At 31.7% G+C, this 16,718-nt stretch overlaps 1 protein-coding gene across 1 annotated transcript; it reads right to left on the bottom strand.

Annotated features, from left to right (window-relative positions):
- Positions 1–373: 373 nt before the first annotated feature.
- LOC149184764 (putative receptor-like protein kinase At1g80870) lies at positions 374–4,619 on the bottom strand. The gene has a single exon (XM_089417694.1). The coding sequence runs from the start codon at positions 2,687–2,689 to the stop codon at positions 446–448; it is 2,244 nt and encodes a 747-aa protein (XP_089273820.1). The 5' UTR covers positions 2,690–4,619; the 3' UTR covers positions 374–445.
- Positions 4,620–16,718: the final 12,099 nt, after the last annotated feature.

The following is a 16,718-nucleotide window of genomic DNA, read 5'->3' as shown; positions in this document are numbered from 1 at the left end:
TACTAAAGTTTAAATGAGTTTATGCTAACTTACATAATCTCTGGACAAACATTATCGCCATACAAACTCATAAAGATTGCCTACTTGAAAAGAGGTGGGAGCATGTATGTACAAGTTCAGAACAATTCACAAGTCACTATTTCAATCCCCCCATTCAAGATTCCACCACCCATTTCTGGGTGGCATTCACCAAGGGTCTGCATGGTACTGAATGGTACATTTCGTTTACCAAATTGTTGTGTGATGCAAAGAACTAACAACCCACCCCAAAATTTCATGTCCATCAAGAAATTGTAAACAGGGAATAAAGTATACTTACAGTGCACTAGCTCCATGCAGAAGTTGAAGGTGTCGAGTACTGAGTATAGCCAACTAATTTCAAAAATGGCAAACAGTATTATCTGAAAAAAAAACAGCTTTGTATTGCATGTAAATCTAATAGAAACTATGGAACATCAGGACCTACGGCATCTAAAGTATTCTTTTTCCTGGTTTTGTTGTAGAGCCTGCTAGGGGTATTAGGAGAGAATTCCACAGGCAAGCTGGGAGCATCCATTTGACGTTTCAAGATCTTGATAATCTCAGAGATATTGGGCCTCACTTCTGGGTTTCTCTGCAGGCATAGAAGACCAAGTGTAATGCATAGATGTGCCTGATCTCTATCATAAATGCCTTTCAACGATTCACTCACAAGTTCTAAGATGTTACCCGTCTGAGCCAAGTGCCTTGCCCATGGGATGAGACTGGCCTTCTCAAAATCCTTCCTGGGAGATGCCAGAACGTGTAGAGGCCTCCTTCCAGAGACAATCACTAACATCAGCACCCCAAAACTGTAGATATCACCCTTCTCCGATGGTAAGCCACAGCCTCCATATTCAGGTGGAATGTAGCATACTGTTCCTCTCATGCTAGTGGCGCTACTCAGGTCTCCTCTACTCAAATCACCACTCCACTTCTCACTTCCCATGGAATAATCCCTTTTGGTTTTATCTCTATTCTTCCCAAAGCTGAAATCCCCACTATGGTCATAGAAAATGTCCCTTCCCCTGCTATCTGTTCTACTGTTTTTTCTGCCACAAAATCTGTTGGAGCTTTTCCATCTTATTTTCTCCAGCTTCTTGTTCTTCCTGTTCATCTCCGCGAAGTACTCTTCTTTCCACCACTCTCTGAATTTTCTAGGCTTTTCTTTAACTTTACTCACCTCAGTTTTTCTCATGGAATTAGTGTACTGATTCATGATTTCCCCACTTGGGTGGTTATCATCTGGGAACCTCTTTCCCTCTCCCTTTTTCTTCCCCTTGATGCTGTCCAAGCTCCTGGAATGCCTGATAAACTTCATCACATGGTCCTTAGTGCTAAGTTCTCGACTGTCATCATGTTTCCTTGACAACCAATCTCTACTCCATGGTTTCTTCTTTTGAATCTCCTTGTTATGGTTGTCCGAAGGCACTGCCTGCAGCTCCTTACTCCACCAATCAGGTCTTTCTTCTGATGGTGGGTAAGGCCAATCCCGATCAGCTTCAAACAGGTGATGAAGCTTTGCAGATCCAGAAGCACCCATATTCTCGGAAACAATTTCCTTCCCCTTGGCATGAAGTTCATTAGCATCCACATCCTGTGCAGAGGATTCAGGCTGCTTTTTTGTGGGGTTATCACTGTCTACAGCAACGATATCCATCTTTCTCCCAGTGCTTCCTTCAACGTGATATTTGTGCTTAGATTTCGTTTTACTTTCATCATCTGAAGCTAATTCCAATTTCGACCCCATGATCTTGGCAAGGTCCTGGCTTTTCAAAAGGTCTTGGCTTCTACCCATCAGCTCTTGGCTCCTTTCAAGGTCTCCGCTGAACATATCATGATGTAAATACATATCATCGTTCTTGAGTCTTGCAAGTCCAAAGTCTGCAATACGAGCACTGAAATTGTCATCTAATAGCACATTGCTGGGCTTTACATCTCCATGGATGATGGGCGGATCACATTCGAGGTGCAGAAATGCCAGAGCCTGCGCAACATCAACGATAATATTGAATCTCTTCTCCCAATCCAACTTACCAGGCAAAGTCAGATCATCCTTCTCAAACAAAGCCTTCTGCAGGCTCCCATTCTGCATATATTCATAAACGAGGAGCCTCCTCTTACCATCTGCACAGTAACCCAAAAGGCTAACGATGAAAGGAGAGCGCAACCCACCTATGATGGCCATCTCGTTCTGAAACTCTCGTTCACCTTGCAGGGACGAGGCATCGAGTTTCTTGACAGCCACCTCCTTGCCATTGCGCAAAACTCCTTTGTAAACAACCCCAAATCCTCCTTTCCCTAGCTTCATCGAATCGTCAAACGAGCTGGTAGCGCCCTTCAATTCCCTGTAACTGAACCTCTGAAGCTTAACTCCCGAAAAATCATAGGGATTGGTTCTGCTGCTCTTCACACGACTGTAGTACAAATACACAAAGAACACTATGAGTACAAACATGCCCAACCCAAGTGCTCCGAGCCCAAGAACCAGGGTCTGGTTATTGGCTCCAGAGACATGTTGGTTAGAGTCTTCTGCCTTTGGTTTTAGTTGATCCGGGTGGATGCTCTGAAATAAGTAGGCTGATGATGGAGATCCCACAGATCGTTGTGGGTATAACTTTCTGGATGACATCTTGTCTACGTAAACCCAGAGCTCATAACTCTTCTTCATTAATAGTTCAATAAATGAATACCTTATCCTTGTATCCAATCATGGAGATAAGCCTAACTGCCTGCATTAATTCAAAATCCAAGTTGTCCATACCTGAAAATGATTCCACAGAAAGAAAGGAGCCTTCAAGTCATTGATGTCTGTAGACCATGATAACAGAACTGCACCTAAAAACAGCCTAAATATCTGCTTCTTGCACCATAATCTCAACAGTGTAGCCAGATGACGAGGGAGGAGATTTTAAAAGCAGGAAGGGTTCAGATTAGAACCCAAAGTTTGGAGAAACCTATTAACCACAGTGACTTGACAGAACTCACATTTTGAAAGCAGGGTTGACTTATTGTCCAGTGGAAGAAAGCAAAGCAACATATATTCAGAAGTTCACGGTCAACCTAGGCCTGTGGGAAGCAGAAACAAAGATTTGAAAATGTGTGATGAAATTTTGAATGAAATGCAGCAACCTACCCAACAACTCAGCACGGATGACAAAGATTGAATGGACAACATACATTCCTGAGCACATACATCAGTGAGTATTTATCTACAAGACTGAGGATTGGAAGTTGGAATGGAGTTGGGGAATTAGAATAAGAAGATAGGGACGACAAGCATAGCAAAGATCTAGGCAGTCAGGTAGTTGTCAAAATCCCAATACATCCATTTCTTCTGCTTAATAATGAAATTTAAATGCATGGGACTGGTAGCTTGGTAAGTGGGTAACAGCTAACCCTAACCTAAAGCTTAGAGCCTTAAGAGTTAGCTCCTCAAATTCATAATAAAATACATCTTGGGTTGCTCAGCTTGACAGCAACAGCAACACGCTAAGTTCCATTGACCTATTCCCAAGGCTGAAACGTGATCTCCATCCATATTTTTTTTTCTATTTTTGAATTTCCAGATTCAAATTCAAATATATTATTAGACATTAACCTTTTTATCAGATCCTTGTAAATTTCCCATCTTCCCAATATCCCACTACACAGATTGTTCATGAATTTGGATCTTTCCTAATTCACCCACTTATAAATCAAGAATGGCAAATCAAATATAACTTTTTGAGCATCAACATTTACATGAATCCCGTCCATCCATAATCAAATTTACTTTTTGATCATCATATTTATCTGCTTACAAAATCCCAAACACAAAGTACAAGCATAATTTACTTCTTTACTGTCAATGGATTTGCTTTGGAAAGGCAGTCAACTCTATATTGTGTTTCCAACCTGTCCTCTGCTGTGAAATTGAAGAACATGCCAGGTTAAAGCTATCACCATATTTTGATCATCTCCATTTACATAAATGGAGAACGGTGTTGTGGGCAGAGAATGAGGTCTGTGGGTCAGTCCCCACAGAGGATGCTGATAATGATTCAAAATGAGGACGAATGTCAAAGAAGTTTAGGCTTGCAGGCCCTGCCATCCATGTGCTCTTAGTACACGAAACTTTCATCTCATAGACTGCAAGCAAAAAATCTGAACATACTGCCCGGCCAGAACGGAGACTCTACGTATGAGATTTCGCCATTTCCGTTCTATTCTTTTGCTCTGGAAATTTTCTGTCTCCTTTTTAAAGGAGATCTCGCCATTTTTTTCGGCCAGGGTGGAGTCAATTTATTATCAAGCTAATTGTAGTAAACTTGTATTGATCTGCAAGCATGCCATAGCTCAGCTGACTTGAACTTTCCTCTCCCCTTACAACAAGAAAATAAACAAACTTCCACCTTTACTTTCACAAACAAAGCCAAAGCCAAAGCCTTAGCCTATGCCTATGGATCCCAACCTCCCTTAGGTGCTGCTTCATTATCTCAACAAAAACAAACTGGATCATGATTTGTCTAATAATAGCTCATAGATCCTGACTTCCTCAGATATCACTGTGCACAAATTTGGCTTGGGATTAGGCCTAAATTTACCACTTTACTCCTCCAATCTTTGACTGCGTGGTTTACAAAGCTTTTGTGATTAGGATATTCCTTTCCCAACAAAATTGCCTACCTTGTGATTTTGATAATCCTTTTCCCCACAAAGCTGTCAGGAAACGATGAAGCAAATTGACAGCTGATTCCATTGGTTGTGTGTCATTTTAATCTAAATTACATATAAGAATTTAAAAAACTTATACATCTTATAAATTAAAATTTCTGAACGACATCAAATATATTATACAAAGTCTCATTATAAAGCTATACCACTTTAACAATGGCTTGTCATTATTAATGAAAAATTGTAAATCAGGTGCCAAAAAGTAACTTCAGAATGATCATGAACTAAAGCTATAAAATTTCTTTCTTTAGCCAGGGAGTTTCAATTTGTTATTCATCCACCAATATTGATTGGCTGAAGTTATAAAATATTTTAATCATATATACACAAATTAATTTGTAGGAGAGTTAGTTTAGTTAGTTAAGTTTTTTCATCGTTAAAGCACTTTTGTTAAGGTATTGGTTCAATTTTTCCTATATTTTCGAGATTAGGTTTCATGTTTTAACTAATAAAAAGTAATCTCTTCAAATTGACTTATGTAATACAAATATTTTATAAAAATTATTCTTTCCCATTAATCTGTCTGATACAAATATTTTATAAATATAACAGTGAACAATCTCCTAAACAAAACTAAACATCACACCATTCCTTAAACAAAACTAAACATCACACTATTCCTTAATCATATATGCAATTATCTCAATTCCTATTGAGAAATCAAGATTGATCTTTAGTGAATGAAGATATTTGATAATCAATTAAAAGTTGTAAGAACAAAGTTATTCATATCTGGCATGAGCAGTAGTCCAATAAGACAAACATAGTCCAAGCTTGAATAGTATACCATTATTACAAATGCATGCAGGCTGTGTGCATGAGACAAACACTTTATGAAAAGGAAAGTACAAACGTCACTCATTAAACAATATCTCTTGTCTAGAAAAGGTGAGGACAAGCATCACGCATTCAGTAATATCTATATTTAATTATTTAATTTTAATGAGTGATGCTAAATACTCTTTCAGTAAGAAAAGATAACTTTAATGGTTTTAGGTTTTATTTATTTGATCAAGTTTCACTTTTACGAAGGTATTAGTTGGCATAGTGTGAAGGTGAAATATGTAAAATTATTATTGTTATTATTAAAGATGTGAAATGATATATTTATGTATGAATTTTTTTATAGGGTGTTTGTGTTAGATTACATGAGTGGGATGTGATATGCTTCTAAATTAATTATTTTTTAGGCATATGATTAGTTGTGCATAGTATTAATGATCAAGAGTGTTCAAGATGCTATTTGTAGTGCATTATAGATAGGATTTATTTCGCTCGTGTTGAAGGTTCTCGAGACTTTCTTGAGGTTGTTTCCTCCTGGTTTGTGGACATGGTTTCCATTTCAGTCTTGATTTTTTCCTTTATGAAGTTCCCCCTCCTACCATGGTTCTCGGTTGTGATTATCCCACTTTGGTACTTTTGCAAATTCTCTTCCCCCTTCCACTCCTCTCTACTTCACTGACTCTATCAAATGGGGAAGGCCACTCCTCGACAACCTTTGAATCACCGGACTTCTCCTCAAAAAATTTTGACTCACCCTTTTCTTTGTGGGATAATATATCCTTCTTATTTGGCTCTCACTTCCTGTAGCCTCCTACTTTGTGTCTCCTTACCTTGGTTCACTGCATCCCCCTTTCTGCCACTATAACCAAACAATGCATCCATTGTCATAGAGAGGATGGTGGTCATGGAAATGTGTGGGGGATCTCATGCTAGATTTCATGTTGAATCCATAACTCATCACTATTAGGTTCAAAAACCACCCAAAATTCAATTTGAAATTCATGTAGTTGAGGAGGTGCACCAAGAATGTCAAGGAATATGGGATTCATATGTGATGAATGGGGTGGTAGCTTGTATTCCAAACACAGGAAATACCTAGGGATGTTAGAATCATTACCTTTACACTATTGATCTTTATTGGCATCTTAAGATTCTTCTATGAAAGATTCTTGTTGACAAAAAAGAAGCATAGTAAAACCTCATGAACAAGTTGGAGGAGTTGAAGCTATTAATGATGGATGTGGAGAGCCGATTAACACATGTGGAGATGGGTTCACTTCTAGGTTCTTCCGCGCCACCCTAATGCAAGGGAGCCACCTAGCCCATCAATTTGGATACCTCCTTGACTTCTTGATGCTCGTGCATTTTGTTACTATTGTTATGTCTTCACATAGTAGAATTTTCGTTCCCTTGTTGGTTTGCCTACATGCTAGTATTGCCACATGTGGGACAATTTCAATTCTTTTTAACAAGACATGGCCAAAGCTGGACATATGGATAATCAAGTATGTCCATTAGTGTTGTTAAGTTCTTTTCTTTGCATGCAACGATGACCAATATGCTTGGTTACTTTTTTGGTGTTTTCAATGATTAGTTTCCCCTTATGCAAGGCAACCCTACTTTCAAAATTTCATATATGCTAGGTGTAATTTTCCAAAGTTGTTTTTTCGACTATGGACCAATAGTTATTTTGTCTCTGCTCTGGTTTACTTTGTGGTAGGCTAGAGATAGTAAATAACTCGAATTAGTTATTATTTTTTGAAATATCAATAGAAGACGTAGCTTACACCAAAAAAAGATATATTTATGTATGATTTAAAGTACTAATGGGTATTTTAAGGTAGTTGTTAAATGAGATGAAACAACAAAGTATTATTGTCCCAAACATAAGTGAATGAAAGCTCAGTACTATATTTTTGAGAAAATTTATCAAAATTTATAAAATCATTTTATAAACAATAATTAATCAAAAGGAAGAAATGTAGTGTCTAAATTAAGAAATTGGAATTATAAGTAATAAAAATTACTGTGTTGCAGTTTCTCTTTTGGTGTTTTTATGTATTAGGATTAGTGGTAAGAAACATATGAGTTACAGAGTAGTTTTGAGTCTAGTGAAGGGGTGTTGAAAAATGTAAATTCTAAGTTTGAAGGTCTCTCCCAAATATAATGTTAAACACCATTGGTCTTGAAAAAGGTGGAAACATAATTACTGGATTTCTAAATAAAAAGTGGAAAGAATAAAAACCTTAATATCACTGGCATATTACATTGAATAAGGTATTTAATTACAAACTTTAATAGTATATCTATCTCAAAGAAATTCATTAGACACATTGATTTAATTTATGATTATTAAAACTCCCCACGAAGGGTGCACATGGCATGTAACTCACCCAAGCTTGTGATGAGCGTCATGGGCAATAAAGAAGGAGGTGTGTTTCCTTCCATTTGGAAATTCACATGTTTAATCATACTCCACATTATGGGAGTCATATGAAGAAGACTAATGAAACTTGTAGAGCTCATGAGCTTGATTGTGAAAATTCTAGGTAGGGTACATTTAGCTCAGATCTTGAACTATGAAGGAAATTTTGACTTCATCATGGAAAGAAATGGTGAAAGGAAAATGCATAATGCCAAGAGGTGGTTGGTTGAGGAAGAGTTTCTAAGGTTTCATGGTGGTCGCATGCATATAATCTATCGACCATGGAAAGAAGAGAGTAAGGATGGTGTTATTGGTCTAGAGAGCCTTGCTCCATGGAACTGTTAAGGAATGAGGATTTGCTTTCTTCTTTGGCAAGAACATTTTTAGACGAAACACTCTAGCCTCTAGATAATTTCATAGTTTTTTCAACGATTATAGGTTCAAGCTTTTTGTTATCACAATCTAGAACTTTGTTTCATTTTTATAAACTCTCTTGAATGCTTTGAATTTTGTCTCTAGTTTTATGGGTTTATATATTTTTGTCCCATTGTCGAGTTAATTATCTTGGGGTATCTCATTTTCTATCAAAGGTAATCTCCCTCCTCACCCCTAGTCTCTCTTCCTTTCTCCTCTAGCTCTCTTTCTTTTCTTCCCCTTTGATGTCTCTCTAGTTTCAATTCTTTGTATCAAGCATGCTCACTCCACCACCCCCTTTTATCCACTCATTTTGGTTTCATCCTCCCCTCCCTACCTCATGTTTTATCCACTCGCTCGACTTAAAAGGTCCTCACCCAACTCTCTTAAGCAGCCTTACTACTTTGTTCCATTCCTTTGTTATGTCCCCTTCACTATGGTTAGACGTCGATCATCAATACCTTAGCGCAATGGAAGATGGGTATGACTGGGTCTCTCCCCTTCTTTTGACTCCATTCCATCATTAATCCACCATACGTAAGCCCAAACAATTGCTAAGAAAACCATGGAATTTTACAAGGACATAATCCCTACAACTATTCAAAGGGCCATTATAAATGTAGAACATGTCAGAAAATCATGAAGATTTCTCCCAAATAAACACATAGAATAGCTCTCTGAGTGGTTTCTTGATGCAGGGAATTCCACTAGGGCCAAGACCACCTCCTACATGTAAACAATTAATCTTTATCGATAGATAAAAACCTTAATATGTAGGGTCCTCACTAACAAGGTTGACACACAACAAGAGCTAATCATCTTCATGCAAAGTTGTTTGAAAAGGTTGACAAACTCAACAGAAAAGTGACACTTCTTGACAAGAACTTGACAAATATGGGCTTTTCATCATCTAACACTGATATAGAGTCACAATCATTAGGCTAAGAGGACAAAGATGAAGTCCAAGCAAGTTAGCATTGTGCAACAACACTTTACTTTAATGTTATTATTCTAATTATGAATATAATCTTTACTTTCTATAATAAGAATGGTTTATATTTCTGTTTATCAAATTCTCAAATAAAAAACACCACCAACAATAAAAATAATTGAATTTATGTTATTAATTTGGTTTACCAAATAGAAAACCAATAACCAGAACTATTTATGTATGAAAATATTTTTAAAAATAATATAAATGACTTAATTTAAAAAATATATAAAGTTATTAAAAAAAAATATTTTTCAAAAAATTACAAATGCATTCGATTATTATGTCAAAGATGTCTAGTAGAGTGTAATCCTTACCAAAATATTCATTAAAATGATCTACAGATTATACAAACAAATAATGTTGTATATAATTAAAAATCTGTTTTCGGCAACTTCACATTGTTACCTGATCATTTGAATATAAAATCCATCTCACCAATAATTGTCATGTAACCCAATTTATTGTTTTTTTTCCAAACACGCTACCAAAGCATACTAACACATTGGTGTAGTTAGATAGCTTAGCTATTGAAGCGTATTGTATTAACACTTACTAGATATTTTGTTGTTCTTGGCTCATTTTTCATTCGCCTTGAATTTTGTAAAAAAAATTGGGCGGTGTAAAATATCAATAAATGTATGGTTTTTTTTTATGTATAGATTTTTTATACACTAAATAATATAAAGTTGATTGGATTGGATTTGCTTTATCTTTCTTCACAGTTTTTTTAAAGATAGTGTATCTTCAAATATCTCATATACATTATATAATATAATATTAGTAATCTATAATTTCAAAATTAAGAAAATTGTGTATTTCTTTTTTTTTAAACAAGTTTTTCTTTAATCGAAAGTATGATTATGATTAAGTATTTAATGTATATAAAAAAGTTAAACAACATGGAAGACAATAGGTTTCTTAAAATTGCTTCAAAATCACCTTTAGCTCAATTGGAGATGGCATAAGGATGTCAAATTTTCACTAGATCATTGAGGGATAAAGGAAGAGATATTATAAGGAGTTGGGAAAAAAAAATTAGGATATTGACTCAAATCTACATAATCAGAAGTATCTAGTGTAAACAAGAAAATAAACATTGTTAAAATAAGAACAAATTCTCATGAGCTCCATACTGAAATTTGGAGTTCGCTAATTCACAAAACCTCTTTGAATGAAAGCGTTTGTTGCCTTTGTGACACTAAAAGGGTTGAAGATGAAAATCCATTATAGTAAATTTAAATTACAAAATATTTGATTTTTCAACTTAGCAAAATTATGATATTTTTAGAACACTTCTCTTAATTTTTTTAGCATAGAAATAAACTTCAAAATAATAATTTTCCAATAATAAACCATTTTGATCTCAATACACATTAATCATCACCATCAACATATCTTCATATGGTTTATAATCTTTTTCTACATATTAACACAATTTTGGAGTTGATTTGTTACCTAATTAATTATACTATTATTTGTGAGTTTTTAAAATCAAATATTCTTATTTAAATGGATAATATTTATGTAATATTATAAATTTAAAACATGGTTGGGTTGAGAATCCTATCCATTTTAGTATGTGGAGATGTTGTCTTGTAACATTGCATTTTAAAATAACGAAATAATATTTACATTCACATTAAAAAAACAATAAAAAAAAAAATCTTTGAATGTGGATTATAAACCAGTTTAGATTTCACTTTAAAAGAGGATTGCATCTCAAGAGATTTGATCCCTATTGGGGTTTGGTAAATCCAAAGAGATGGATCTAGGCTGGTTTATCTATGGCGCACATTGATTTTTAAAGTAACAATTTTATATAATATCAATGGTAAATAAAATAATTAATTATCACCTTAATTTTATATCAATTTTGTATAAAAAATAAAGTATTTGGAAGAAAAAAAATAACATTTAGTCAATAATGGATTTCTATTTTTAACGCGAAGAATAGATGTAACTCTTTCCGTACTCAATATGGAGTTCACATGTGATATTTTAAAAATAATATTAATATAAAGTGCAATGAGAAGAAAATGTATAATTCATGTAACTCTTTATGTACTCAATATGGAGTTCACATGTGATATTTTAAAAGTAATATTAATATAAAATGCAATAAGAAGAAAATGTGTAATTCATTTTGTATTTCTGTTGACATGCAATGTTTTTATATATATAATTAACATTTTTTTTAATTATAAATAAAATATTTAAATATTCCTAACATAATTTTATAGCGATTTTATAAAAAAATAATAATTTTATTTTTAAAATTAACCTTAGATAAATATATATTTTATAACCGAAATAAAAAATTTAAAAATATTAATTAATTAAATTTATGTATATGTTTAATTATTTAAATTTATATACCAAAAATGACATTTTAATTTATATATAATTAATTATTTAAATTTATATACATACAGGAAAAAGTGACATTTTTAACATATAATTATAAGAGAAAAATGACAAAGATATTTTTTTACTATAAAATTTATAATTAATAATTTAATATAAATTATTAAAAAATTTAATAAAATAATTTTTAACAAAATTACAATTTTTCATTATTTTAATAATATTTTTAAATATATAAATAAATTTAATATTTTTAAAAATCTTTGAAACCTTAAATTATATAAACTACACCTCATAAACCTACCATTCTAGCACAATCAATTTTAAATAAATTAACTAAAAAATATATATAAAAAGACAAAACTAAAAATATTATAACAATGAAATTATACTTTAAACCTACCATTCTAGCACAATCAATTTTAAATAAATTAACTAAAAAATATATATAAAAAGACAAAACTAAAAATATTATAACAATGAAATTATACTTTAAAGTTATTACGATAAATAAAATCTTTGTTTATGATAAATAAATTCCTCCCTGCCTTTAGATTAAAAACTTCAGCAACCATATCTTACAGATAAAGAGAATTCCTAGAAAACCACCCTATCAAAGCCATCCATTCTTTTCACCATCTAATGGCACGCATATTTTGATTAGAAATAATAATCTCATATCTTTATATAATATATTAATATCTATGCAATTATATCACTTTGCTTTTAATATTAATATTCAAATATTTAGTTTGTTTTATTATTTTCGTTTTTATAAAACTTTATTATGGCATTAAAAGATGTGAGGCGCATGTCCGTATTTAATAAAGCTAGGACACTTGACAAGTTGTCTATGCTATCTAATAAAAAATTTAACGATTAATACAAAATAAAATGTTTAATATTCACCAATCAAAATATAAATATAAATTTCTGTACTATATGAAAGGTAAAACTTAGGTAAAGAGTGTAAAGTAAGATTGATAAACTTATACATATATAAATATATTTTAATTTATTTAATCTCCTGGAATTGTATTTTAATTTTTAACTATTTAATAAATTTGTTAAAATAGATTAATGATTTTTTTAATATAAAAATTATATAAATTAATTTTAATTTTTTTGATTACCAAAAGAAATTGTATTTTATTTTTTAAAATATTAATAAATTTGTTAAAAATTACTTAAGTAATAATTACAATTTATATTTTAAGTTTATATAATAGAAAATAATATATTTATTAATTTTTTTTGATATAATGATAATGATAATGATAATGATAATGATGATTAATGCCCACATAAAATCAATGCGGTTTATGGATCTCAAAAAAAAAATTTAATTGTGATTTGTTAAAATCTTGTTTATGTGATAAAAAAGAAAATAAAAAAGAAGAGAAAGAAGTGCTCCAAGATCAATATAATTGGGCTAGCTTAATAAGTCAAGAATATTGGAAGTGTGACAGATGTTAGTGAATTAAGAATGGATGTGAGTAAGAGTCAGGCAGTCTAAAACGAAGTGTTTTTCATCTTCCACCTCCTTAGTATCGCAAATCTGGAGGATTCTATCATCCTAGGGAGTCTTGGGAGTAGACCATCGCCCGGTTTTACTTCGAAGCTCATGAGAATTAGTTCTTATCCTAGCAATGTTCATTTTTTTCTTAGTGTTGGTCAACACAGAGAGATAATTCTGGTTATCAAGGGTGGGGTTGATCACCTCCTTATAGTATCTTAACTTCCTTTTACCCTCCAACTCCTTATCATCCCACAGATTGTCATTGAAATCGGAGGTAATAGTATCTTTGACACTATCCTTGCTTCCCATGATGATCTCCTCCTTAATCCCCCAATGGTTGAGCCAAGACTGGACATCCTTATGCCACCGCAACTGAGGCAAAGGTGGAAGTTTTGACTAAAGTTAGAAGCAATTTAGAGATTCATAATAATTAGAATTGCATTAAAGAGAAGTCCACTTAAAATTTATTGAAGCATCAGATGTGGATTTCAAAGATGCATTAAAGATGTAAAGTAAGAGTTCTATGTGGTGAATTATATGGAGATGTTCAAGTTAAAAATTTAATATATATATATATATATATATATATATATATATATATATATAGGATTTTAATAAAACTAAAATAAAAGTATTTTTTTATATATAGTAAGTGTAATTTATATAAATATAAATAATATTATTGAGAATCAATGTAGATCTATCTTAACTCAAATTATTAAGTTTTGAGAAGAAGTAAATCTATGAAAGTGTCGCAAATATTTCCTAGTGTTTTACTCAAAAATAAATTTGCATCTTGATAGATTTGATCCCTTTGGGTGCTTGGTAGATTCTGAGTTAAGATAGATCAATAGTGTGCAACATGTGCACTAAAATCTTACCATGAAGCATAATGTTGTGACTTATGCCATATAGTAAAATGTTATGACTTAATTAAATATGGAAATTTTTTATAGTACATTAATATCTATAATATTATGTAGTATATTGACCTTGTAATAAACAAATCATAACCAAAACAAAGCATGATGCATTATCACAATTATATATGATTTATTTTCTCACCTATAAACTAGCAAACCCTAGCTATGAGGTGAAGTGCATTAACTAAAAAAACAAAATGAAGATATTTAAAAAAAAAAAATTATGAAGAACAAGTTCAATGAGAAATAAAAATAACTTCTTAAGAAAAATGGTTTGATCTTTATTATAAGAGATAACTAGTCTTTATATAACACTATAATATGTCCACATGAAGTGAAGAAATATTAAGTAATTCATGCATGTGACCTAAGAGTTACATCTACATGAGTACAATCAATGTACTCAAGTCAAAATAGAAAGCTAGAAAAACAAATAAGTCACTTAAGTGTTGGGTGTTGGGTTGGAAATTGCTAGCAAGGTGGATACACACTCCTTAGGGAAGATGCCCATGCTACCTCTTTTGAAATCTCTATTTAGAATTTCCTTATTGATAATTGTGACCTCATTAGGAAGTCACCTTGATTGTAATCCAAATCAAAATAACTCAACATACTGACATGCACAAAATACTAATGGTAATCTAAGTAATCAATATAACTTTGAAATGCCCTCTTTATAAAAGCTCCCTAAATTATTGTAAAAAAATTATAAACCTAAAAGAATCCATCTTCCCTCATATGATATTTATAACTCATAACATTATATATAAGGCCGATTGGATATTTCTTTAGCTAACTTAGTTATTAAATCTCGATGCCACCATATTTCTACTATATAATTACGTTCTATCCATTCAAAATTGCAATTAATTCACTATCTAATCTTTTGCACCAATATATATTTGAGTTTGTTTAATAATATATAAGTTAATGAGTGATGCGATATATAAAATATCACATAAAATTGTTATATTAATAATATTATTAGTTACATATCAATATTTATGTAATATATATTTGATTTGGTTTAATAATTTATAAGTTATTGAATAATGTTATAAATAAAATACTATGAAAAATAATTAAATTTATTATAATTTTTATTATATATAAAAATGTTATTAGTCATTTAAATATAAGTTAAATTTGTATTAAGGTATTGGTTTTTATATTAAAAGATTTTAAATACATTATAGTTTGTTTATTTGTTTGTTTGTTTTTTTTTTAAATAAAAAAATAAAACTATTTTCAATGTTAAATTAAAGAGCTAAAAAAAATTGCCAAACTTATTGACAAAGTGGAAAATTTAGAAATATAAATGACCAAAATGCAGATTTTGACAACCTCCATTACAACCATACAAACAAGTATCTTATCTATAAACAAGTATCTTATCCATAAGTTATTCCAATCCAAAATTCATCCCAATTCTTGTCTTCATTGTTGAAATTATTATGATTTTATTGGACTGGATTCCAAGGTAAAAACTGTACCTGAGAAGAGTTTGGATGTTTTATGAGTCAATGGATAACTCAGACCATTCAAGTCCAATTATGAAGTACAATAATTATATAAAGGAGGATAAAGTTCCCTATGTACAATAGGGAACATAGTTACATGGGAAGAATTTATGTGAGTGCAGACAATTAGCTGCTGCATAATAATATGAAGTGCAATAATTATATAATTGAGGATAAAGATTCCTATGTACAATTTGAAGCAAGAGGTATAAAAAGATAATTTATATGAATGAAAACAAACACTAGTTGCTGCATGATAAAACATTATGTGGGACAAATTAAAAATCAATATGAAAGACAAGTTTTATCATATCAACTATTAAAAAAGAAAGAGTGAAAGCTTTTATTATTAAATGTGATAGCTTTTTACATAATGACAATTAATTATTTATAATAATAAAAAATCAAAATAAACTTTTAAAAATAAATCTCTATCAACCTCCATGGGCTGACCTGTTATTAAAGGGAAGAACATTCATTTGACATACTATTGTCCCAAATATTATATATTAAAGAATTATCCGATACACAAATAACTTCATCACGTAGCCACATGTAAGTATTCATATGGTTTATTATCTCAAATATACTTATAAATAATTGGGGTGGTAGGAGTAGGGAGGGCATGGAAGGAGCGATCTTATATTCTAAGTATAAGTATAGGAGGGGTGATTTTATATTCTGAAGGATACGTAGAATTCTTTATATTTGGAGCTTAGGAGTTGTAATAAATAAATATGTGAGCTTGGGCGTGGTAACAAATAAGTAGAAGTTAGGTGTGGTAACAAATAAATGAGTAGAAGTTTACGGTTTTTTATAAGGTATAATTGAAGCAAATGCCTTAAAGATTCATTAATTCATTATAGTGGGGAATTTAAAAAATATTATTTCTCATTTTCTTAAAAGTTTTAACCTAGTGGATATTGTATTTCATCCATGTTTTGAGGCGGAATAATCAACAAATAGATCTAATAGTAAATAAAGGAACCAAGAAGGAGGCCAAAACCTTGTTTATATATGAAAAAGTTGGTTATTTTCTAAT

This window comes from Pinus tabuliformis, chromosome 3_2, assembly GCF_031772625.1.
Source record: "Pinus tabuliformis cultivar Carrire ecotype Pingquan chromosome 3_2, CPIR1, whole genome shotgun sequence".
NCBI lineage: Eukaryota > Viridiplantae > Streptophyta > Pinopsida > Pinales > Pinaceae > Pinus > Pinus tabuliformis.
This window is presented reverse-complemented; position numbering and strand designations above follow the sequence as displayed.

Bases quoted from the DNA above. Each gene is read 5' to 3' on its own strand.
- LOC149184764 (XM_089417694.1), bottom strand. From the start codon at position 2,689: ATGAAGAAGAGTTATGAGCTCTGGGTTTACGTAGACAAGATGTCATCC.